Source organism: Thunnus maccoyii, chromosome 14 (assembly GCF_910596095.1).
Source record: "Thunnus maccoyii chromosome 14, fThuMac1.1, whole genome shotgun sequence".
Taxonomy (NCBI): Eukaryota; Metazoa; Chordata; class Actinopteri; order Scombriformes; family Scombridae; genus Thunnus; species Thunnus maccoyii.
Window position 1 is genome coordinate 17109617 of NC_056546.1, and position 26984 is coordinate 17136600.

The 26984-nt window shown below is 39.5% G+C and overlaps 1 protein-coding gene across 4 annotated transcripts in view; it reads right to left on the bottom strand.

Moving 5' to 3' along the window:
- LOC121911443 (Kv channel-interacting protein 2-like) overlaps positions 1-26984 on the bottom strand; it is a 118165-nt gene that overhangs the window by 37134 nt on the left and 54047 nt on the right. The window contains exon 1 of one of the 4 annotated variants that reach the window (XM_042432929.1): positions 16596-16800. The exons of the other annotated variants lie outside the window; for them this stretch is intronic. Within the exon in view, the coding sequence (XP_042288863.1) occupies positions 16596-16683 (88 nt within the window). The 5' untranslated portion in view covers positions 16684-16800. Of the gene's footprint in view, positions 1-16595; positions 16801-26984 lie in introns of those variants that run through there. 4 annotated transcript variants of the gene reach the window in all.

Here is a 26984-nt window from a genome sequence, read left to right on the forward strand (position 1 = left end):
ATTTCCTCATTTCTACTTCTTCTCACTCCAGTGGCATCTGAAATGGGAGTGTGCCACGGCGTGACACTGTGTGTAGGAGACAAGTTACAAGATAAAAATTTTTTTTAGTATGTCAATGACAGATAGAGTCTAACAAGACTGTGATGACCAGTTCCACCTCTTAACAGATGTTTAGTGAACGAGGCTCCCAACTGTGCCACCATAGGTAACAGCTACATCTACTCTGCACAGTCAATATGGAGCATACGTTTGCAATTACGCCATCAGGACCATTTGACTTTGAACCAAGTTCATGGCCCACTTGGATCAGATGATTTGAATGCTTCAGGATAGCTTCAGATCTGAAAGAAAAATACCAGGTAAAGTCCCTTGTTTCAACTATGGGAGACAAGGCCTATGACATACTGAGTTCTCTGCCTCTGACAACACACACAGCTGAAGAACTATGAGGCCATTAAAAGGGCTTTTGAGGGATACTTTGCTGGAGTACATAATGTGATTCATGAGTGGGCAAAGTTGAACAAAAATGTCAGGAAGCCGTAGAGAGTGCAGAGCATTGAACATTTCAATTATGGGGAATTACGTGAGGAAATGACCCAAGATAGGATTGTAGTTGGAATACGTGATGCTACCTTGTCAGAGAGGCTTCAGTTACGCCCCATATTGGATCTATCCACAGCCATATTGTACAGGTGAGGCAACATGAGGAAGTGAAAAAACAGCAAGGTGTTTTATGCTCAGCCGATTCACCTTCCCACATGGATGTGGTGGCGTACCATAAATCCAAGAAAAATAGCTACAGGCAGAAAACAACTTGTTATGTTCAGGCTCTGCATCAGTCTTTCTCAACCAAAGTCAAGCCCTGTAGAAAGTGTGGCAAGACTTCAAAGCACCCATGGATTGAATGCCTGGCAAAGGATGTTGAATGCAGGAAATGCCACAAGAAGGGACATTTTGCTGTTGTATGCGGGTCAGCTCAAACCCTTAATTCTGTAGAGACAGAGTCAGCTGTAGCGTATTTGGGAACAGTGGCAGTGCAGAATCCCCAGGTAAGGTCCTCGTCCTCATGGAAAGAAACTGACTATAAATGGAATACATGAAGGACTGTTATTGTTGTTGTTTATTATTGAGGTTGTAGCAGGTGGTAGTGGTGGGTATACTGGACTGCATTATATTGAAAAGTGTACCTACTGTTTTGCCCATCCATTAACAAACATGAGGGGCCTTGCTGACAATGTCAACAAAAACTGAAAATGTATAAGCTTCGTAAAAGTAGAATCTATGGCAGAACTGTTGCATTGGATTGCATTAGATTGCACAGGTGTTCCTAATAAAGTGCTTGGTGAGTGTAGTTGTGCATCTAAACGCATCTACACGGCTAGATACCAGGTAAGTAATATGTTTATCAACATTTCACTGACCCTTTAAGCTCTGATTATGGACAGTCAACCATCTTTTTTTATCGTTTGAGCTTCTTCACCATGCAAACCTGGATGTAGTTGAATGTTTACTATGTGTGATTGTTCTCATGTAGTTATATGCTGCACATTCTCTTCAAGGAAACATGAATATGAAAAAACTGTTCACTGTATGTATTGTATTAACACAGAGCAAGCACAGAATGAGTGACCTTTAGCTAGAATCCTAGAAAAGTCCTAAGCAAGTCCTAACATTCCTAGAAATCTGCTGGGGCAGAGTACACAGAGAGAAACACACACACAAACACATGCCTGATAAAATCGCTTTAAAGTGTTGTGTGCTCCTTCCTCACAAAGGCAGGCAGGAACACAGGTCATGACGTGTAACTCAGTGTGGAGTGGGCCTCCACGGTTATAAATAGCCCTGAGAGGAATCAGATTTGGAGAACCGGAGGTGGGAACTGATGAGATCACACATATCCATATGTGTGTGCGCACAAGCGTACCTACACATGCTCACACACAAAGGACTTGGATCTGAGGAAACAGAGATGGAGTCAGGTTGACATCATGCAGACTTGCAGACAGACAAGCAGACAGAACAACAGGATGGCAGCAGAACAGAGCGGGAATAAGCTGAACACACATCCGGTACGACTGAGAGGATGGTGTGAAGTGACATCAAGACAACTACCTGGTGACAAAACTGGGGAGGAACTAACTGTGGCGATGATGAAGAGGATGACGACAAGATGGTGTAACTGGTGCAATTGCTAATTGGTGTGAATGATGACAATATACACTGTGGGCACGTGAAGTGTTTTTGAAGTGAATATATGTCTGATATTCGCATGTGCTCTGAACATGTGGCCTTTCAAGGACATCACAGTATTAATAACACATGAAACTGGAAGACTTGTGTATGATAGATCATTCATGTAGTCTACATTCAGTTTTCCATATGAATATGATTTGAATATGTTTGACTTTCACCAAGGACATGAAGACAGATGACAATGAAATAACTGGGCATGACTGCACAAGAACATGCACTGTATTTCTGTTTCATTACAAAATGAGACATCAATCATCTCACAAAAGTTATACAAAACCATACAAACTGATGAAATTAGGCTGTTTGATGATGAAGAGTGCTAAGATAAAAACATGTTTCATATCCTTCATGTAGGATAGAAGCCAATCACTGCATTTAACAGTCCTTTTGTTGTTTAACTGCTCTTTGTTACCTGCAAAGCAATAATTAACTTGCAGCCACTACAGATTTTTTAAACCTTTGTAGAAGTCTGCATAGGAATACAGAAATATTAGTGAGTTCAAATAATGATTAGAAATAAAGTCTCTTTTTTCCCTAAGGGTGAAATGTGCTTTACGTAATCTGCTTGGTGCTGGTTTACTGTGGATACAAAGGAACACATCAAATAATGTTGTTTTCTACAACAATCTTTAGAGTGTCTGTCAGTGTTTACTGTATGTAAGGACAGCTGATACAAAGTTGTCTTTTAATGTCCTCCCATATTTATGCTTCATGTTTTAAACTCTGCTCAGCACCCTCAAACTATAGCACATGCTGTATCAGTCACAAGTGTGACACAACAACAGCCACCCAGAGGCACGATAACACACACACACACACACACACACACACATACACCTCAACATGACTGACAGACATCAAATTGATGCAGAGCGTAAAGACGACAGACTTAGTACCACTTGAGAAAGTGACAAGCGAGTGACACATTAACAGTAATGGAGAGAAGAGAGACGCTGAGCGTTGTTGTCAATCAAGAACGGTGGTGATGAAATCTCTGAAGGCCAAGATATATTTATCCATGTATTTAGTTTGTTGTCTGTAGTTTTTTTTTTTTTAATTCTATTTTGTACCTTTATTTGTTTAAGAAAAATCAGGGGTACTTAGACCTGATTTAGTCATGATCTTCACTAAATCATTAAATGAATCGTCTCCTGGTTCTCAACGGCTCTCCATGACTTCTCTTTCTATCTGTGTTATGAGAATTTGTTAGTCTGTGAAACAATTTTACATTACATGTAAATGTGGAATTGATTACTACCCGCTGACATTGAAATAGATTAATGACTAAGCCTGAAGACAAAGACAGAATAAAGAAATTGTGAAGAGCAGCGGCGAGAAGGAAGAGGAAGAAAACAGATAAATATGCTGGTGTTTAAATTGGAAATATTTTTTATGGAGAAAACAGAAAACTAAATATTATTTAGAGATAATCTTGTCGACCCCATACTCCATCGTCCTCCTTTTCCTTGGTTTGGGTTTCCCTCCTATTGCTCCCTTTTTTCTCTTTATTTACAGCATCACTTCACAGGAACACACTCTTGCGCCACAACCCTTTTTCTTGCCCAACTTCCATCCAACCCCCAACTCTATCTCCCTACTTCCCCTTCATTTCCTTCCTCTCACCCTCTTCTCACCTCCTCTTGCTCTGTCTCTCTGTCATGCTGACTAGAGGTCAGCAGCACTGTCTTTCAAGGTCATCCCTGTCCGAGGTCTGGCCTCCTCATGCCTGGATTGCTGAGTGGAACAGACAGCTCCGTCCCAGTTGGGGACCGTCAGACTTTTAGTGCCTTTGACCACCAGCCTCCCTGGTGGATAGACTTGATGTGCATCCTTTCTTTGTTTCCATCCACTGCTGACCATTACAAAGAGTGTCACACGAAGAGAAAGGCAGAAAAGAAAAGGAGTGGCTGGCAAGAGAGAGGGAAATAAATTAAATGTTCCTTCAAATGAGTCAATAATGTTTTATAGGGTATTTTTTTTCCCAATAGTCTAATACACTGTATGTTTACACTAGCTTAAACATACTGTATGACATAAGCTTTGTAATGCAGGGTGCATTATCCAAACCCTTGAACCTTACTCCTTTATTTTGGTTTATTTGAGCAGATGTCATTCAAACTCTGCACACACCAAACAACACCTTTTTTGTGAGCTCAGACCCGTGTTAAAATATTGTGGTGTTGTCTAAAAACTTGGTTTCTGAGATAATATCTTCTTTTATGGGGAGCATTGTTTTACATTGTTTTTTATACAAACATCTACAGTGTTTTTTTTTCTTTTAGAACTGAAAGGTTTAGTTGATTAATTGATGATTGACAAGAAATTTCATAAGCGATTGATCATTTAAGTTGTTTTTTGAACAAAATTGCCAAAAAACCTTTGAAATGGCTGCTTCTATCCTCCAAAATGGGAAGATTTCTTGAACTAGTTTGTCTTCTATTAAGTAAATTGAATCTTTTATTGGTTTTTAAACTGTTGTTCAGACAAAAAAAACAGTATGAAGATGTCGTAATGAGCTCTGAGCTCTGGGAACTTCTACTTGATGGATATTTTTTGTCATTTGTGACTATTTTCTTACATTTTATATAGACCAAACACTTACTGGATGAATCAACACAGTATTCTGCAGACTAATCTATAATTAAAGTAACTCTTAGTTGCAGCTCTTGCATCTATAATGGGCTCTTTGCACGTAAGACCATGAGAGAACATAAATAAAACCCCTGCACTTAACAGATAAACCAACATTATTATCATCATACTTTTATTACATCACATTATGCTTGTTTATGTACTTAAAATAAAAAAATGAGACAGTTATTCAGCTACAAAATTTTATAATAATCTTTAAGCAACCTCAGTGTATCTTGTTTTAAGCTGCAAACCAATACTAAACTGTAATGAAAGTAAAGAGTCAGGTGTGCACACATCCATACAGCATGGAGGCAGTGTAACTGAGAGATCCCTGAGGCATTTAATAGCTATAGTTAGCTTAGATTTATTCACTGCTCTGATAGCTATAGTTAGCAGTAAATTTATCCGCCTGCCAAGGGAACTTGTCAACGAGGGATGGAAAATACACTTTCATTCAGTTAGTTAGCCTTTAATGACTGAGGGGCTGGCTGGAAAGAGCTGATTAGAAAATTAATTATTTATCAAAATACTACTAAAAATTTCCCCTGAAAACTGAAAAATTGAGAACAAGTCATTAAGGTGTAAATTGAATGTTCTGAATTTCAGATCAGGGCTATAAGTCTTTATGTATGAGAGCAAGTGTGCAGGGTGAGTCTTCTCACTACATACATGTACATATGGGTCTGACAGAGTTAACGTGTGTGTGTGTGTGTGTTGTGGGGGCTCAGGTGTATCTGTGTCTAATGATGTCTGAAGGAGTCTAATCAATCTCAAGGAAAGAAAGATCAATAACTTATCAAACAGTGTTCACCCTGTCAGTGCTTTAAGGCTGACTGACTGACTGACTGACGGACTGGCTGAGTGTGGTGAATACCCACAACACTGCTGTTATTCTCTTACTTTGCATATCTTACTCACACTGCATCCATGTTTTTCTCTCTATCCATTCTGTCACTCAGAATGATATCTATTCATTCACCTTACTTACATTGCTGAATAATGAAATATTCACTTGTCAATGCTCCTGTTATCAGGTTTTAAACAGCTTTTGAAGAAACCCTGTCTTGATCCACCAGTCTCTAAGAACTGCCCTCCTTGGTCACAGTGGTTCTTGAAAAAAAAGATCTCGCAGATTATGTCATCAGTTTTCATGAACAAAAAGCTGGCTGTTTTTTTTGGAAATGGCTTCTCTAGAAGTTCTGCATGATTTACTGCTGGCAACTGACACTAGTATTCTTGGGTTGTAGTTCTTCAAATCTCAGTTTGCATTAAATACTTGATGATTTGTTTTCATTGAATGTCTTAAACAAAAGGTGGGAATATCTGTCTTCAAGACAGGACTTTTTCTGTGGTTTTAGGGGATGTGGAGTTCCGCAGGGTTCTTTATGCAGGTTGCTATTCTCTATCTAGAGTACATGCTGTTGGTCAATTATAAGCCAGTTGTCATTTTTATGCCAATGAAACTCAGCAGTACAGCTCCATTGATTATCTTAATACCAAACAATCCTGTTTTTATTAATTATAAACATATGAAATATCAAAAGATCTGATCATATAACGACAAAAATATGTAGGTATAGAGAGATATAGAGAGTGTATATAGAGATAACTCCTTATAGACACAGATGTTGTGGTGAGCTGGATTGGTTCAGCAAGTGTAGGAAATGGGGAGGACATAGGAGGTAATAGATACATGCTATAAGTGTATTAAGATAAATGGTGCAAGTGGTAATCTTACTCTCTGAGTGCAGAGAAAGAGCTGGTGGTAAAGCTGAGGATGTGTTTTGCTTCTCTTGGCAAGTAAGAGGTCAAGGTTAAAGACCAGAACTAAGGGGAGAGGAAACGCCACATCTCCCCTCCTGGAGGTGGACGTGAGCAAAACATGTGCAATTTGAGCACAATAGTATTTTTACCTATACTGTATAGTGTACAATACATTAAGTTCTTAGATTTTACTTATATAGTGCATAGTTGGCTCATCCCATATGTCGATTCATTCTTGAGCATCCCTGTGAGCTTGATATATATTATAATGAATAATTTGATAAAGTAATGGATGTTTCAGCCTATTCACTACAAAAACAGTATACTCAGTGATAGAGAATCTGTACCTTGCATTGTGTACCATGTATGGTTATATGACGGCAGGGTCCTGCGGGTAATAGCAGGAGTCATATGGATATCATGTGGAAGGGAGAGCTCTGTAAAGCTTTGTCTAGGTCTGGTATGAATCTGTAAACAACTAAAGGTGCCTCCCAAGGCTATCAATATATACCAGTGAATTTCTTTCCTTCTTCAGAATTCTCCATGGAGACTCTGCAGACTCTCCATGTCTGTAACATTGGTACTGTTTGAATTAAAGAGATGCTTGACTTCAACCAACCTCAGTCTATTGATAATTTATCTATCACTCAGCAAGTTTTTAATATAGAGGGGAAAACATCTAATCACAGCAGCACATGTTGTTGGCTTTTTAATATGTGGAAACTTTCCTTGAAGAATTTATAAGTTGAAGGTCAAAGGAAACAGATGGAGGACAATGAATGCCTTGTGAGTTTAGTTGTATTTCAGCACCATGGACAGAGGACCAAATGATTTGGACCAAGTGAGGCAAATGTGTTTGTTAGTTTCTTTATATTCCTTTTACACATACACACATACAATAATTAAATGCAGCATCTCACCTTGAAATAAGCATAAACAAAAGGCAAAGTAACAACCTTTTCTAAGATGTCACAAAACCTCATGAAACACTCCTAATCTGTGGCCAGACGCTTTGTCTTCTGCTGTCCTCTTTCCAACACCTGATAGAAATTTAATCAAATATGACATCTTGCCCTTTTTCTTCTACAATCATGCCAGAAGTAAGAGAGAACATTCTGATATCCAAACAGTTAGAGGCCTTAACTTTATAAGTCAATGTCTCTGTGAGAACAAAAAGTACAGAGGTAAAACCTTCAAGGGCTACTAAACCATAAGAGATATTCTCCTACAAACACTAATACAGTGGTATGTTATCACTGATAGCTGCCACCAAGACCCATGATGAAGCTTTCAAGGTACACGGGGGGGAGGACTGTGATATTACAAATGTAACACTGGCTGAGCCAAAATTCCTGTAGTTGTAAACAAGCAGCACATAGTGGACAAGTGCTTGCTTGTTGTAAAAGTGTCAAAAGGAGGATTGCAAGCTTGATTTAAGAAAATTAGCCTATATTAAACTGATTCAAATCAGCCACATCCACTCTTGAAATATACAGTATATACCGTATATTTAGCTTTTTTTTTTTGCCACAATAGCTAATTTCTGCTAAAATCACAGTGTAATAATCTTTTAACACATTTGGAAACAAAATAATGGTGCAAGAGAAAAGTTTAATTTAATGGCCCGTTTGCTTGATAGACACAGTTGTCAATCTGTAACACTGAGACCATGGCAGATACCACTTCCTCACTCCTTATTACATTCAGAACCCCCGCCCACCCCAACGCCTAACCCCCCCCCCCCTTTTTTTTTTTGCTGAAATTAGATTTTTCTGACCCTGGTAACTAGCATGACGGCTGCTAACAATAAACCCAATATAAGGCTTTAAAATATCCTTCAGAAACTGATAGAAACCAGTGTGCACATACACACATTAGAAAGCATTTAGGTCTTATTCATTATTTTTTTCAATCCCTTCCTGTCATAAAAGAAAGTCCGGCGAGAGACGGTCGAGAATACAAACCCCTTTCCTTCACAGTTTCTCCTCTTCTCTTCACATCGCATTGAATTCCTCTTTTCTTCTCTCTCTACCAGTCACACCTATTCCCTCCCTCCACCCCACACACACTCAGACTTCTACTAATAGGGGTTTATTTTTAGCACATGTGCGATGTGTGTGTGTGTATACACATGATGGATGGAGGTGATGTTTCACACCTTTCTAGTAAGGTGGGAGGGGGCAATGAGGGAAGGCTGGATGGAGGTGAACAAGGAGGTGAAGGCAGGGAAGGTTGAAGGGAGGGCAAGAAATAGGCTCGAAAACAAGTGCACATGCTGGGAAAAGTGTTACTACACAGGAAATGTGAAGCAGAAGGGTGTTAGGCTGAATGGTTCCACCTGAAGTCCCCGCTGGCACTGCAAACTGACCTAAGAGCGGCTGAAGATCAACAGGCCGCTCTGCACCTGCTGATCGTGCTCTTCTTCAGAGGAATTAAGAATGACAAGAACAGCCTGATGTACAGCACTGTCCAATTAAAATAAAGATTACACTGTCCTTAGCTTAAGGCAAAAACTGAAATTTAATCACATCATTTCTAGCTTCTTGTTTTTCCCTCAGTATCCCTTGAGAGGAAGTCCAAGAACTGATCTGAGGTGGAAGTGGATATAATAAGTACAAACTGCAGACACCACAGTGATACACATAGTACTGTACCTGATAGGCAGAGCAAGCTAAAGAACTGACTCAAGCTTGGGACGAAGGGAAATGTGAACAGCATGGAGCAGATTAAGGCTAAAACATGGGTAGATGCCAGAGAAAACAAAGGATAAGAAAGCAAGCAACAGATACTCAGAGGGATTATTCAGCATACACGGAGTGCACAAATAACTACAAACCAACTGTCACTTTTCCTTTAATAACTTGATCTTGAATGCCACCACGTGTACATAACATTGGCAGCACCTACGAAACAGAAACGTAATTTTTAAATACACTGTAGATCCTCAAATAGGAACTTCTTTTTGCACAGGCTTTGACCTTGAACTTCCATGAGGAGCTTTATTTTTAGGCCACTTCTTTTTTTTTTATCTTGACTGTGAATGTTCGAGTCAGGAGGTGTCAACAGCAGACAGAAACAGAAGTGAATAATCAGTGCAAGCGAGATAATTTAAGTGCGAATCTTCACATGTCTAGCGACAAAACGAGTTTGTTCTTAAAATGGATGTGAGCGCTCAAACGTGATGTGATATGGCATTTTTCTTTCTCTATCCATCTCTTCCTGTCTTCTCACTTTCTTGCCTCACTTTTCCCTCACTTTAAAGTCTTTTTTCTATTATCAAATGACAAAACAATTGTCACAACTTGGCACTGCAGCCAGTAAAATAATAATCTCAAATGAACTGGAACGGAGTTTTGCAAATGAATCCAAATTTATCTCTCTGTTTCTGCCCTGGAAGTCATATCTATACAAACCAAGCTTCAGTGCTGCTTCCTGCTGTGTTTTCATAATGCCTATTATGCAGTGATAGGAGACAACATCCAGCTCAGCCTGGCAGAGGGTCTCCTCTTCACCCCATGGTAAAGCACACAGGCAGGGGGACTTTAGCTTGGAGTAAGTTATCCTCATGGTAATGAACAATTCCCTTCCCACCGCGAGTGCCATTACCACATACTGTGATATGGCTTGCTAGTCCCCATGTGCACAAATACACCGACACACATGCACACACACACTAACCCCTGCAAGCGTTCGTCAGAATTTGCCATCACAGGCAGTCCATGTTTTATTCATTAAGCCTAAAATTGACGTTTAATGCCAATTTTTGTCAACAGGAGAGGAAAGTGATGAACGAGTGTGTAATAACATCTGTCAGACACAAGAGGGAGATTACAAAGGTGACATTGTTAAACTTAATAAACTCTACAGGTGTTTGAAGGCAAAGAGCTCAGAGAAAGATACAAATACATCCTCCTCACCTCAAAAACATGACACGCAATGCAAATTTAATCAGAAGTGGACCAGCAGTGTAGCAGTTACAACTTTTGACCATCATCAAACCACAAAGTTTGACCATCAATTACATCAATAGCCCTATCGGTACAGTCAGTGTTACAGAAACACTGCTCGAGCAAACTCATGGTAAAATCCAAAATGTGAAAGCAGCACACAAATACACACAAAGCTCAGCATCTCCATGCTGGGGGCCAAGGCGCTGACCGAACATGTTTTATTCATGGCTGAAAGGTTGATAACAAAATCTCTTTGGTCAAAGCCACAAGTGAGCTGCAAAGAGAATTGGCTTCAAAGTGTTGGAGCTGAAAAACAGAGTGGAGATGTGTGTATCTTTCTGTGTATCTGAGCCTATGTGTGTTTTTCATGTGTATACCATCACTGGTGTGGAAGCGCCCATATGCCCATTCAACAGAAAGGTGAAGCAGTGTATGGGGGAGGTGATCAGAGATTATTAATTGGAAAGTACAAAGTTCTAATGGGCTCTGAAAGAAGATTAACACCCCATTTCATTTAGAAAAATGTCAAAGCCCCTAATAAATGACTCCTACTCTGAAGAAGGAAATGAATGTGACTATTTCTTGGTGCTCATACTGTATACTGTGAAGTGTGGGTGAAAATTTAAAGTTCATTTCATAAAATGCAGAAGTCACAGGAAGCTAGTCTCTGCCAGAATGAATCACATGCTCTTGATCACCTGAAAGGAATTATTTTGCAGTAATGACCAGCATTACATGCTGCTCATTACACAGCTACTTACCAAACACATTCATCATAAAACATGAAATATTCATCTAAAGCTGTTTGTTATGAGCTAAAGTCATTTATAAGCCAAAACAACGTGTCTGTGTCGGATACTAGGGAGTAAAGTTGTTAGGGCACAAGGTGTTGCTCGTTAATTTGATTTAACAAAATCAGCCACACTTTGTCACTGTGGAATTACTGTGAAACAGTCATCTGTTATTTACAGCAGAAACAGAAATCCATTGAGCAGTCAACACCATATATGTCTGCAAATTAGTGGGTTGTCTGATATTGTTATTATTGATCCATTGACATGGCAACAGAGAAGGTTTTTGACCTATTATTGACTTGTCAAACACAGGTGTAACTACTAATTGCTACATTCCAGCAGCAGCCATAGACCCAAAGGCCTTTTTCACAAAGACATTTTGACATATCAAAGTGGGAAAAGCACAGGCGTAAACAATAAAACTAATGATGACTGACTTCCATTTAGCTGCTTCAGTTTAAGAATCTTTTTCACAGAAGACATTTTGACTTGTCACAGCAGGAAAAGCACAGGTGGAACTGATAAGATTAAAAATGTCTCGGTTCCATTCAAGTTTTCAAGGAGGGCATACTGGTCAACCATCATGCACTGTACCAGGTCATGAATTTGGAATAACTAAATGGGTTTCAGTCATGATTAATGTTATTAATTGCACCTGTGCTTTTCCTGCTTGGACATGTCAAAATGTCTGCTGTGAAAAACTGGCTCTCTGTCACACTGTCACAACTTACTGGGAGAACTGAGCCATCGTTAATGTTATTAGTAACACCTGTGACTTACCCTGCCATGACAAGTCAATGTCTACTCTGAAAGAGGTGTAAATAACATACATGTACTGGCTCACTGGTATGGTCTGCAGGCATCATTAAATTGAAAAAAGTCATCATTAATGGTATTAGATACAGTTGTTTTTCCTGTAAGCACTAAAAGAAAAGGTCTTTAAATTTTATGAAAAGAGCAGGAACCAAACTATGTCGGACAAGAGCACAACTGGACATGTGACAATAAATAAACTGGAGAAAGACTCAACAATGGGAAAGTATCATAGAGTGGACATGCTATTTATTCATGGCATGTGATGTGAACAGGTTAGCTAACAGCTAGAGCCCTACACACCCTTGGTACACCCACACAGGTGTTTTCATTTTGCCTGACTAGTTGTTGAACTTGTTACAGTGTGACAACCTACATCTTTATCTATTCTATTCTTATTAAGACATATGCCCTGTAATTCCCAGCATAGCTCTACCCTACACACACATTATTACAGACATTATTATCATAAATAAAATCATAAATCAAACCTCTTTATTTGTTTTCCTTATCAAACTACAGCTGTTATCTGTTATTTCTTCACTTAAATAAACACATAATACAATGTATTTACATTTTATGGTCAATTCCCAATACTGTGGGACCAGGTTCCAATGACTGCTGCCTTCTAGTCCCCTTCACATATTGTATGAGACACTATAATGACACAAAGCAGAGGTATGTGACACTGTGATGGGGACAGGAGGTACTGCAGGAGGAGAGGGTCGGGGACAGACAGAGCTGTGCTGTCAGCTCAGACTGTTTATGTTAGATAAGAGCACGGCTAAAGGACAGATCAATAGGGCTCACAGAGTTCTATAAAAGCCAAAGACGCAGCTTCTACAGACTGAGATAGTGTCATGCAAGAGAGTGAAGTGGAAAAGAGAGACAGTGTGTGTGTGTGTGTATAGTATGTGAGCTGGTATACTCAATGCATGCGATTGCATGTGTGTGGGTGGACAAACAAGCTGAACAGTATATAATACATTTTAATTGCACTAAACAGAGCTAGTCCTACTATTAGGTAAATCGACAAACAAAGCTCTAGGGAAAAGAAGAGGAGAAGAAGAGACACAATGAGCCACACACACGCGCACACACACACACACACACACACACATCAGCATGGCCTTGTTTCCCCTACAGAGGCTAATTGATACAAACTAATTAGTGGGCAAAGAAGGGGCAAGAAGGAGGGTGACAACAAATGACTGTCATCAGTAATGTACACACACACACAAAAACAGCCACAACCCGTAACCAAGAGACAATTAGGCTTCTAACCATTGTGTTGGTGTATGGTGAGGTAGATGTAATTGACAGAACTAATTATAGACACAAAAGCCTATCCAGAAACACACTGTGTAGTATCAAGGCTCAGTAGGGGTATAAACGGAAGAACATTTTGGTTTAAATTACTTTATTTAGTCTGGTAGAATAAAACCATCAATTGATCTGGGGCTTTTTTTAATGTCATTTCTCTTTTTTTGCATAGCTTAAAACACTGTTAGGTTCATACACAGTTTGACGGCAGATCAAATTCTGTCTCTCCATGCCTGACTTAAATGGCAGGTCCCTCAGCACCTTGGCACAGCCAAAAATGCCACAAAACTCAAATACCAAACTCTGAATGGCCTTGATGAAATCCCTATGTAGCACACCCATTATACAGTTCAGCCCTCACTAGCTCCCATTGCACTGTGGCAGACTCTTTCTTTCTCTCTCCCATTGGAACAGACACGCAGGAGCCAGTAGTCATGGTAACCCCATTCTGGGTAAACTTAAGGATGTGTATGTGCATACACACACACACACACACACACAGACACACAGACACACACACACACATACACGGTGTTTTTAATAAATACTTCATGGATGGGAGCTAGTGAAGGGCTTTGAGACTGTGGTAGCTAGTTAGCTGTCTGAACAGTGAACAGTTTGCTTTGCAAGCCCGATGTCAAACTCCATGATTTGCCAGTGTATTTATTTCCTTATCAGACTTAATAGATGTGTGTGTGCTTGTTTGTGTGCACATGTGCATGAGGCACTAAACTACATAACTTATTAATTATTACATTTAGTTCATTCATCTTAATGCCACATTAGTAAATTAGCACACATGATTATTGATTAAATGGTTTTAAATAAATGTATTAATCATGCATTGTAATATTTTTGAAAAATGTATATCCATGTTTCACTATTGAATTAAACAGTACAATCCAAGGTTTAATTATGTGACTGCGTTTTATCTTCTAATTGCTTTAGTGTTAAAGTTTTTACTTTAAAGGATAAGAAAGTTGTTATTCTGTATTTTTCTTCTTGTGAAAAAAAAACATTGAAAAGACCAAAACCAAGAGTGTGATGGACTCTAAATGCTTTCCTACTTCTCAACCCTGTCTGTGGCACTCAGACCCAAGACCGCTGGTTCCTACTGAAGACATAAACCTTTGAAAACAGGACACAAACTTAGTTTCATTTTCAAAAAATGCTAAGTAATTTCCCAAAAACGGCTGGGCACTGCAGTTTTTACCACCAGTCACTCCAACACTGGAGTACATTGTGTATTTGTTGGGGACTATTTTCAGCAGTGCATAAATACACATTTGGTGCTCTAGTGAATATTTACTGCAGCTAGATGGTGTATGTAGAATGGACTCAAAACAACAACAGTGCTCATCTTCATCGTAATGAAGGAACCTGTCACTGGGTTGACAGGTTCCTTCATTACGATGAACAGTATGTCTCACTGATGTGTTTAAATAGGTTTTAAACAATGGATATCCATGGCACAGAGGATTCAGAGGTCATTCACCTGTTAGTAACGTTTTTCAATACTTTTTGAAAAAATATATATCAGTGTTTCACTTTTGAATGAAAAAATCAATCCAAAGTCTGATTGTTTGTTCTTAAATGCTTTAAAGCTGAAGGTTCAGTTTTAATCCACATTAACATAAAAAGGTTCTGACCAACAAAGAAAATCTTTATCTGCAGAAATTTTGATACTAACATAAGATTTTGTTATATGTGTGCATGCCTCTCCGCACATGTGCTCGTGGCCAATTGCTGCTTTCAGAGCACGAACACAAAGCTCTGCAGATGTCAAAGTCTGAAGAGATAACGAGGAGAAAAGCCGAGGTGGAGATGAGCGGCACGGATATAAAATTAGCATTCACACACCGCTCTATTGACAAGGTCAACTAAATACCGCTTTATCTCCACCTTCTAGGATCAACTGCTGGGATTCAATAGAACCACCCTTCTCTGCTGTGTCTTCCCCAAGGCAATCTGAGTTGCTGCTCAATATCACTCAAGAAAAAAGAGGGGAAGATGTGTGTAAAGCTTAGCAGCAGGCTGTCAATAGGTGACGTTAGTGAGGGTGTTTCTGGCAAAGGACATTTAACTCAGCCAACACTTAGTGGGACAGCATGTGGACATAAAAGGGATAAACCCTTCTAAGTATCATGAAAAGAATTTGACTGGGTTTATACAACTTCATTCTAATCCCAGTGCAGATTAGCATTATAAAGTTGTGTGTGACTGTACAAGCAGAGCTAGATAGGAGGATGGGGATGGGTGAGTTGATGACATACTGAGAGCTGGCTGAAGGGCTGGATTAAAGGCTGTGTGCCTTTCTCCCACTGAGAGTTTCTCAATGGAGGTGGAATGCCACATGCTTCCAGAGGGCAATCTGTTTGACTGCTAGAGAGGGAACAGGAGGAGAGAGAAGGACAGAGCTGTGAAGGGAGAAGGAGGGGGAGGAAAAAGTCAAAAGGTAGGTAGAAAGAGGGGAAGAGTGAATTCATTCAACCCCAACAGCTTTCTAATTCTCACTGTGCATACTGGTAATTTTTTTTATTATTATGCACAGGATTTGAGCAAAAAAGAAAAAAAAAACATGTGCCCACATACTTTTATCTACAGTACATATGAACATACATTATGCAGAGAATAATGACTAGAGTCTTTGGGCTGTTTGATGTCAAAGCTTTGTATGGTCTCTCTGTCTGGAGATGAAACAAAGCATTCAGACGTCTCGTATACACACACAGATGCACACCATGGACACACACGCAAACCCTACAAGTCAAACCCTAGCATGCTTGTTTTGAAATCTATGTAAATTAAGAGTCCATCTACTCCACCAACATTCAGGTAGAAAACTAACTGAGCCACAGACATATAAAATAATACAATCCTGAAACAGGAAACTGAACCATCAGCAAAGATCAGAAACAAGAAGAACCACCTCTGTTCTTGAGCAGAACACTTCTGCTAAAAACACAACAAACTCCAGTCAAGACCATCTCCAGTTGGCTACTTAACTTGCGAAAGAACCCCCAACAAACCTTTGGGTGTGGAAGTGGAAGTTTTGGGTGCCTACCTTGGGTGAGCGTTCCCATGAGGAAGCGATAGAAATAGCGAGCCACCTTGGTGAGCTGCCTCTTGCACCTTTTCCTGCACTGGCTCATCTTGGTGCAGCTGTGGTGGAGGTGGAGGTGATGGTGGTGTTAGTCGGCTAGACTGCCGGGGGAAAGCGAGCTCTCAAGGTAGGAGGGGAGGAACAGAGCACTGTGACTGTGTGTGTGTGTATGTGTACGTGTGTGTATGTGTGTGTGTATATATGGAAGTCTGATTGCCGCTGCCTCTCTCCTCCTCCTCACTCACTCCTTCTCTTTCCTCTCTCTGTCGTCCTCCCCCCCTCCCCCCCACTCTCTCTCTCTCTCTCTCTCTCTCTCTCTGTCTCTCTCTCTCTCTCTCTCTCTCTCTCTCCGTTCTTCTCTCCACCTGTAGGGCGCTGGCTGTCAATCAGCCCCCAGTGCTCTGTCTCCTCCCCCTCACGTTCTGAGAAGCCCTGTTCCAGCCTCTCATTCGCTGGGAGTGGAGCGTGGCGGAAAATTACGGACCAGCATACATGTGAGAGTGTGTGTGTGTGTGTGTCTGTGTGTATGTGTGAGCAGTATACTACGAGGAGCCTGGCTTGAGTGGCAGGTGGTGGTTTTTCTCCAGCTATACACTCCACACATCTTGTTGATGTTGTTTTTTCTATTTTTCCCCCACTCACAGCTCATAAAGAAGACAGCCTCTGAGAGTGTGTGTGTGTGTGTTTGAGCCAGCAGGAGGTTGAGTAAAGTGACAGAGGAAACAAAGCAAACCCATTCATTAGCATCACACACCGTCCTTCCCTGTCTGTCTGTCAGTCAGTTCATCTCTCCCTTGCACTGCTCAGACACTCATTTATAGTATTCAAAACAGAGAGAGGAAGAGGACAGAAAGGAGGTGGAGAGAGGGGACAAAAAGAAAAAGTGAAAGTACACAAAGAGACAGATAGGGAGGGGGAGATGGGGCAAAAGGGGGAATGCATAATTAATCTGTTTCCCATCTTTCACCGCTGAGGTAAAATTTAAAAAGAGAGGAAAAAGCTTGACAGGGGAAAGACGTTGTCGGAAAAAATACCACGCTTCACCAGCAGTCGATGAACGGATTATTATCTGTCAGCAAAGGAAGAGGAGAAGAGGGGAAGAGAGAGAGAGAGAGAGCAAGAGAGAGAGAGAGAGACAGAGAGAGAGAGAGAAAGAGAGAGAGAGGAGCATTTAAATCCTGTGGGATTAAGAAAGAAAGGTATTTATATAAAGCCTTTCTGTCTTCATCCTTATCATTCTGCCTCGCTTCGCACTCTCTCCATAAACACTTGCAGAGCCACTAAACAGGGACACACACGCTCACCTTGTTTTCCCTGTTGACACATTTTATTGTTTTTTCCCTCTACAACTCTCACATTACCCTAGTAAACTGCTGCCACTCCAACTTTATCCTCTCAGTTCAATTCAAGTGGCTTTATTGGCTTGACTGCATACAATACAGCTTTGCCAAAACATATTAACACAAACTATACAATCATAATAAACATAAATAAACAAAATAAACAACAAACAATAACTCTCTCTCTTTCTCCCTGTTGCTGAATTAAAAGTGATTACTGTTACCACAGCAACCACAGACTCCATGGATTTTTCTGGTAGCCTAAACAGCACACACACACATACACACCTGTCTCTTCGTTCGGGTCTGAGAGAAAATCAATCAAACGTCAGACAGATGCTTCCTCTAAATGATGTCTTTCACTTTCTGCAGTCTCTGTGTCCTCATTCTCATTTGGAAGTCACAGAGAGGTCAAAGTACAGTTGAGTGTTTGACAGTGAGCTGTTCAAAACTCTTAACAGTCAATGCATCACTGCCAGACAGAGTAAAGACCCCTGACATAATCAAGTAACATATAAGGACTAGATTCTGAGCAAAGGGGCTTAAGAACATGTGGGAAAGCAGATGGGAGAGACTGCTGGCTCAGTATTAAATATCATATAAGGATTACTCACTAACTAGAATATTTGCATTTTCTGAGGAAAACGAGTGTGAGAGCTGGAAGCTGTTAGCTGCTGCTGCTGCTGCTGCCAGCTGCTTCTGCTGCCGCTGCAAGCAGTAGTGCCCCCTGTGGGTAGAATTGTATCAAATGTTACACACTTGTGTAGTGTGGCTGTATGTACAACATTCCCAAATTTGGTTGCAATCCAATCTAGCATTGAAGATTTATGGCCTGTTAAGTGCATCAGGCAATGATTTGCCTTCAAAAGTTTGGTAACCAATTACAGACAAATTGTAACTGATACCTAAAAACAAACTCATAAGTTTTGTTTGGGGTCATCTAAAAATCTTATGTACCAAGTTTGGTGAAGATCAGGTGAAATGTGTGCCAAAAGAAGCAAAAAATGTGTTTACCTAAAAATCCAAAATGGTGGAATTTTTTTCCAGGCGCAAATGGGTGTGGCCTGTATCAGTCCAATCAGCTTCATCCAAGGAACGTACTGTGCAAATATTGTTTTGCCAGTTATTAGCCAAAACATAAAACATGTAATAACTGACTACATGGTGGTGCTATACTTACTATGTTTCCTATATGTTAAGCATTTTCACATGGGGCTACTGCCCATAAAGTATGAATACTTTAGCACTTTTAGTTTTTGAGATATCAACTTTAAAACATGCCTCCCATAGATTTTCCATTATAAATTTTAATACTTGAAAAAATATTTTTAAATACTTTTAAAAAATCACCGAAACAAGTAATAGCATATGTCTCCTTAAGAAGATGTACGCTTTGATGTTGAAACTAAGTTTGACAAACAAACAGTACAGAAGTAGATAGACGCCAAAAAATGGTGAAATAATAAAGATTTAAAGAAAAATAAAGGGCCAAGATAACATTTTATTAACTTTGATTCCTGGCTTCTTGGTTCAGGGATATTTCAGGTCAGGAATTTACGTATTTTTGTGAATGCAGGAAAGCTCATTTTTTTTATTTTCCAGTCCACAATTTTACAATTTTGGTTCATTCTCACCACTCTTGTCAGCAGGCAGATGTTTTTGAAGAAAAAGTACCCACAGTACTCTTAAAATCAGACAACGTTAGCGACTAGCTGGTGAACATAGTGGAGCATTTAGCTGCTTGAGTGCCAGATATTTCCCCCCAGGAGCTATGGAGACCAATAACAGAGATACAGTAAAAAGAGAGTGAATATTGAATTTAGATTCATCAGGTGAACACAAACACGACTCCAAATGAATGTTAATGTTGCTCCATATCTGCTGGATGTGTGAATTGGCAACTGTTTTCTAATATGATTGACAAATCATATTGTGTTTACAGCTTAGTTCCACTGACCCAGTTGGCCAATAAAAAATCTATTATTGCAGATTTAAGTTCTTATCACGTCCAGTGTCTCCGCTTGCCTGAAAATGCTCGCAAACACACTTAAAATACAGAAAAGAATTGTATAACACCATTGTTTCTGCTCTATCATGCTTAATAATAGATATAAAAATGAAAATCATATACTATCATATTACAGTGATAATAGACCATGGTTGTTTCTTTGAGGAAAGTTTGAGGAAAGCCCCCTGATGCCACACAGTGGTGAACCGAACAGCCTACAGTGAAACTCTGCAGCTCACTAACAACAGGTACATCTGTGTTGACACTGGTGAACAAGTGGAGCAGACCCCAGTCCTACAGCCCTGTCTTCATCATCCTGCCAGTAAGTTTACGGATGATTATCAGGCTTATAGATGATAAACAAATAATCATCATTCAATCATATTGTTTCAGCTTTTACATGGAAGAACAGTTTTTTAAAGAAGTGTCAGGGAAGCAAATAAACTTAAGATTGACAGTGTTTATTCCCTTTTCACACATAAAAAAACACACTGTTTTATACACAATATCCTTCTCTCTAAGCCTATGAATAATAGAGTCTGCTAGCAGTCTTATTGAAGCTTAGGAAAAAAGCACACACAGATACTAAGACACACACACATTCATGCATGTACTGAGGGGTAAAAGCTGAAGAAGAACTGAAGCGAGAGATTGAGTAATCAGTGTAGCATGAAGGATTACAGACTTGCAATCGTAAGTATTACAACACACCATCTCTTGCCACACACACACACACACACATGCACACACAAGAGATCAGGGTGTATGATCTGATGGTGAAAGGTTCAATTTTAATAGAGACAGAGGAAAAAAAGTGGAAGAAAGACATGTAAATGTCTGGAATTGCATACTCAATGCAGAGAGTGTTACATAATGCATAAAGACATTAAGTAAGAAAAACAGCATAAAACATTAAACACCAATTAAGATAGTAAAACTATTTAAAGGTCCAGTGTGTAGAATTTATGGGCATCTAGTGGAACGGACTTGGCACAAATGGAATATAATATAAATAAGTATGTTTTATTTTGTGTATAATCACCTGAAAAAAAGAACTGTTGTGTTTTTGTGAGCTTAGAATGAGTCCTTCATATCTACATAGAGAGCAGGTCCTCTTCCATGGAGCCTGCCATGTTGCACCGCCATGTTTCTACAGTAACCCAAAACGGACAAACCAAACACTAGCTGTAGTTCACATTTTTCACAATTTTGTGGCCACCGTAGGTTCTCCTACACGCTTGAAAGGGAGGGGTGAGGATGAGGTTGCAATCTACAACCTCACAGCTAGATGCCACACTGGTCCTTTAAAGGAAAATAAAAAAGGTAAAAATACATGAACAGAGGGGAGTTCAGGATCTAAGTGCAAGGCAGATAAAATGCTTATGATTCAGAAGGCAGGGGAGAATATAAATGTTTTTAACCTTAACCATTCGTACAATAATCAGCTAATCTTTGGTTGACTGTGAACCACAATGACAGTCAGTCAGTCATGATGATGCTAGGTCTTTGCCTGCCCTTTCAGCGCATTTTACATTAAGTCTGATATTTTTGAAAGAAGTCAATGCCTTTGTATTAAACAAACACATGCAAAACTTTGAGGTCCCACACAGACACTGTCATACTGTTATTCCAACCCAGTCTCACAGCAGTTTGTGAAAAAATTGAATCTATAGGTTTGTGTACATGGACACAATTTTTTTTTTCACGTTTCACAAATCAATTTTTTTCATGACACTCAGCATGACTTTCAAATTAATGTATTTCAATTGGAAGCATGTTTTGTGCCTGCACCATGCCACTTGGGAGCACAGTAGCTGTATTGTTTTTTTCTCATTTGTTATTCATTTTTTAACTATATAACAACAATATTGCTCAACATTTAATCATGAAATTTTATTCTTGTTTTTACTTAATACTTAATACTTAAGTAGCCTACGGTATTTTCCTCACCGTGTTAAGGTTTTCTTTAAATGATATCTTTAACATTTCTCAACACAAAAACATGAAAGTGTCCTTGATAACTCAACAAAAAGATATGTTAAAGCCATCCCTTTTAATTATTTCTCCTTCAATTCTGAGAAATAAAGGTTTTTTTGTCAGTTTTTGATAGCGGTAGGCTAAGGGAGAGCATTGTGTTTTGGGTTGTCTGCTGTTAATGGACTTCATTCCATTTCAATTTGCCACCCTCAGCCACAACCCAAATACAAATGCCACTATCTGTGTTAAGAAACAGTTTTGTACAGCCTGTGATTGTAAAATGGGAGGTTGCTCAATTAATTTTATATTTCCAAGAATATGTGGCTGAGGATATTTAATATGAAATTATATTTCTGAAAACATAGTCTTCCTCAATTAATATTGAACCACGTCATCCATATGCACTCCAATGTGTGTGTATGTGTTTGTGTGTGTGTGTGTGTGTGCTCATCAATGCCACATTGAAGACGGGGTTATCAAACTAGACTTTACATTTCGCATCCATCATTTAATCCCTGCTCTTGTCACCTTCATATATTTCATACACTTAATTTCTTTGTCCATAGCATAGTCTGTATTTCCTTTGTACAGTCAATATTTAATTTCAAGTTTTATATCCCATTTCAAAACTGTTACTATTCCATTCTGTATTCCAATTTAATTTTAATGTTACCTTGTTTATTTCATTATTATTATACTTTTGTCTGTTTTTATTCTTCTGTGTTGTGTTTTTTGGGAGGCAACACTAAGACACATTCTTTGTATGCTTGCATTGGCTAATAAAACAGATTCTGATTGAATGGGCTACTGTATGTCATGTTGACATAAAATCCCAAAACTAAGAATCATAAAGATAAAAAAAAAATTCCATGGTTGTGTAAATAGTAGTCTATGCATGCATCAGTATTTGACAACCTGGGAATGAGAATGGGTTGGTCTTTTCAGCCCTAACCCTAACCCAAGCATTTCAGGCCTTCCTCCAGGCCTATAGTGATGCCCTAGATTGTCAGTAGTATTGTAATCTCTGAAGGTGACTCATGAAACTCAAGAAAAAGTAAAGATGTTGGTGTATTTCAGATATTTTAGTCAAACAGGAGTCAAACATGCCAACCACCCACAATACAACAGAACCACACAGTGACCATTTTCCTCTGACGTCATGCTTAGGGTTGGAACCATACAGCTCCTCCGCTCTATCCAGACCATCCAGATTTATGCTAATGCAACGCTTCTAACAGGCTAAGCTAACACACTGTTAGCTTAGCCCGTTAGCACCTGCTACTGCAAATGTTATTGAGAAAAATACATAAAACAGCTCACAAGCTTATTAAATCTGTATTTACGGAGCTATATGAAAGTTAATCAGCTGCAATCAGAAGCCAAGTGATGCATTATGGCAGACTGGCTGGAAATAAAGTTTCTAACATTAGCTAGTCCAATTCAATCAACACTCAACAGTTCATAAAAACTTCACAAAAACTCTGATTGTAATCCTGCTGCTTTGGTTGTTAAACTGTCACATTCAGTTGGTCTGTCAGTGAAACTGTCAGGTTTTATCATGTTTTACGTGAGCAGTCCACTCACAGAAAAGGACAGCAATATTAAATCTCAACAAGTACTGCACACACCAAGTCAGCAGGACCTCTGATATTCCCGCCAGACTGATGCAGACCATTGACTGTACTGATAAAATTAAAATAAGGAAATAAGAACAAGGATAAAATCTTGTGATTAAATGTTGAGTAATGTAGCGGTTATAGTTTAAAAAGTGATTTGAAGATTGAGAAAAAACAATATAGCCTCTGTGCTCCCGAGTCCCAACTGACTGAAAAAAAAACAAAAAAAACAAAAACAAAACAAAAAAAACTTGGTGCAGGGATGAAAGATACTTCCAATTGAAATACATTAGTATGTATGCAGAATTATATGACAAAGCAGCTGATAATAGTGGCAACAAGCTCAATGTGGAAAAACTTTGTGGTATGTCATTGCCACTACTATACTGCCCATTCTATGGAGGTATATTTTTTTTCTGCCGCAAAAATTTCAATGTGCATGTATTTTTTCTTTTGGGTTTTGGACCATAAATCTGTCTCAGACCTGAAGTAATTACACATTTTGCTTTCTCTCAGAATGTTAGCTGTCACTCAGGGATCTGTCCTCCCCCCAGGAAAGCTTTACATAGTCGAACAACAAACTCTTTTAGCTCTAGAGCACTGACACTGTGGGTGAGGTAGAAGATGTGAGACTTTCTGCAGATATCTGACAGGTTTGCAGAGGATGTACAGAAGCTTGTCAGTTCAGCCAAGAAGCCAGACAAGACAAAAAAAGTAAGAGGCAGTAGTCAAATTGTAAAATGTCAGTTTTGGTTGACTGTTTTCCAGCAAAAAAAAAGATTTTCTATGGGGGTGGATATGAAGAAGGTGATTAGGAGCATGGAAGGAGTGGTTTGGCTGCTAGGTACAGAATGAGAGATCTGCATGTGTTGTTGTTGTTGTTTTAAACACTGTGACACATGTCCAGGATTTCTGCCAAGACTCAACTGCCTGCTCTCAGTCTATGTTCTATATGTGTGTGTTTGTGCATGCGCGTCTGTTTTTTTCCAAGTATTTCTGTGCAGGAGTCTGAGTCACCACCACCAAGATGTCCAGGGTGTGAACCTAGCAGAGCCAAATCCAGCCTGCAGTCCATTAGCGGTTATTACCAAGAAACACAGCACAAAACACAACGCCTCACATGTCAGGCCCTTTAGCACCAATTATCAGCAGACAATACCGTTTGTATTTAGTACTCATGTGTTAATTGAGACTTTAATCAAATGCCAGCAGCTCTCAATCATATTCATGCGGGGAGTAAAAATAAAGTCAGTGTTAAAATGTCAGTCTAAGGTTCAAAAGGCATAAAAATAGAAAAGGAGACAGACACACTGGTAGACAGACAGAGAGGTCAAACAGACAAGAAGAAAGATGAGCTAAGTAGCGGGCACACTTGCTGCATCGTTGACCTGCCGGTGAAGCTCCAGATCTGCAGGCTGTCTCTGTGATTGGATCCATCATTAGAACGGAGACCCTGGAGGCCTACGACCTGCCCTGACCGTCAAGTGATTTTCAGAAACATCATCACACAGTTTTTTCTTTGGCAGGTCAACAGGAAGATAAATCTGATTGACCTCACCTGCTCCCTGCTTACTCAGCCTGTCTTTAAGTTCCTACACACAGTGATTAGTTTATTAAGGTTTGTACTGAATGAGATTCAGCTGCTAAGAAAAAAACACATTGTGAAAAATGTGTGTGTGTCTGTGTGTGTTGCAAATGGACAACATAATGATTTTCAACAGATTTGGAATCGGTGCAGCAGTCTGTGTAGGCTGCCATACGTATGAGCACAAAGGCATACAGAAATGTTGGAGGGCAGACGTGACACTGACACTCCACTCAAGTATCTGGCAAAGACACACACATGCGCACGCACAGACACACATACATTTGTTTTTAACACTACGTGGCAGGCAAAGACACCAGCTGGTGGAACCCACTCAACACTCTATTCACCGAGAACATGTGACTGAGGAGAGAAGGAGAAGAGAAAAGGAAGAGAGAGAGAGAGAGTGAAAGGGAGGGAGGAGCGGGAAGGAGAGATGCAGGTGGAAACACTTGTCTTCAGGGATGTGCAGTGTAGCCTTTAATACAAACAAAATATGAACATACTATGAGAGGTTTTCACAATGCTGAGAGAGAGGTTCAGTCCTGTTCTGGACCCTACAGCCTATCCACTCCGCCTTTGTTTAATGTGTGGAGGGTTCATCATGTTATCATTAGGGCTACCCTAAATCAGCTTGGACTACTTAGACTACTGTATAAGACTCCATTTACCACATGTGACCTGCATCTGGATACATTATCTGGATAATAACATCAGCTTCATGGGTTTTTGCATTTACATTTTTTAACTGTTTATTTGCGTTAATAAAGTAAAGTAAATGCTCCTCAATGTCTTTTAACAAAGGAAGGGTTAGGCATTTATTTTTTAATTACTTTTTGTGAGGGAAGTCTCGCTAGTGGCTGTTACTACTTGAGCTAATAGGAAGAGTCAGAGTTGTTTCTCAAGAACGTGGTCACCTGTATGGATTGTGTTTACACCTGGCTGAAATACACTCACAATGCAACCTCTAGATGTGGTCTAGCCAATCCGATCACTTTCCAATCCCAGTGTGTTGTGTGTGTATTTACACATTGTATTAATGTTAATATCCAGATAGCACGGTAACGCCAAGTATACATGGGGTTGAACACCCTCAAACAGCAAGTATTCACCGGTGCTGAGTTATCATTCTCTTCTAAACCTAAGAGCTACAAGTTACAGAATATAAGGGCTAAGCTAGTGAAGTTCAAATCAATAGAATCATTACTCTTTCCCTAGCTAAATCTCATTTGTCTAATACCCTCCATGTTCATCAGTCAGTTTCAATGAGCATGATACACAGATTGTTGAAAAGTATATAGTTAACAGCTGAACGAGCAAGGTTATTATCTGTATCCACGGTGATGGATGTCTTCTACTTATAGCAGAGAGTGTCCCACAGTTTATCTGTTTATTTATATTTCCCCTTTGATGTAGAGTAATCTCCACAGATGCAAGTGTGACTTTATGCAGAGTGATACTTTACAGTGTATCTAGTATTTAAGGGCCACACACATACATACAAATGAACTGTTTGTTTTTGTTGTTGTTTTGTCACCATGGTTTCAATTTTCAAACCACAGAAAAAGGATTTCAGTGCAACACAATTTGACAACTCAGAAAAATCAGCTGGGTTTAGGCAACAAAAATTTAGTGAGCATGCAAGGATGTGTGTTGGAAACAAAAGGCTCTAGCAACAGATTGCTGCAGAGAAACTAATAAATCTTAGATAATAAATTAGGTGGTGAATATTCTTTATTAAACACTATAGCTAAAGGCTGTCAAGTGGTGCAGACACCAAACACCAGGAAAGAAGCTCCATGATGCTGCTGCCATCTGCGGGCA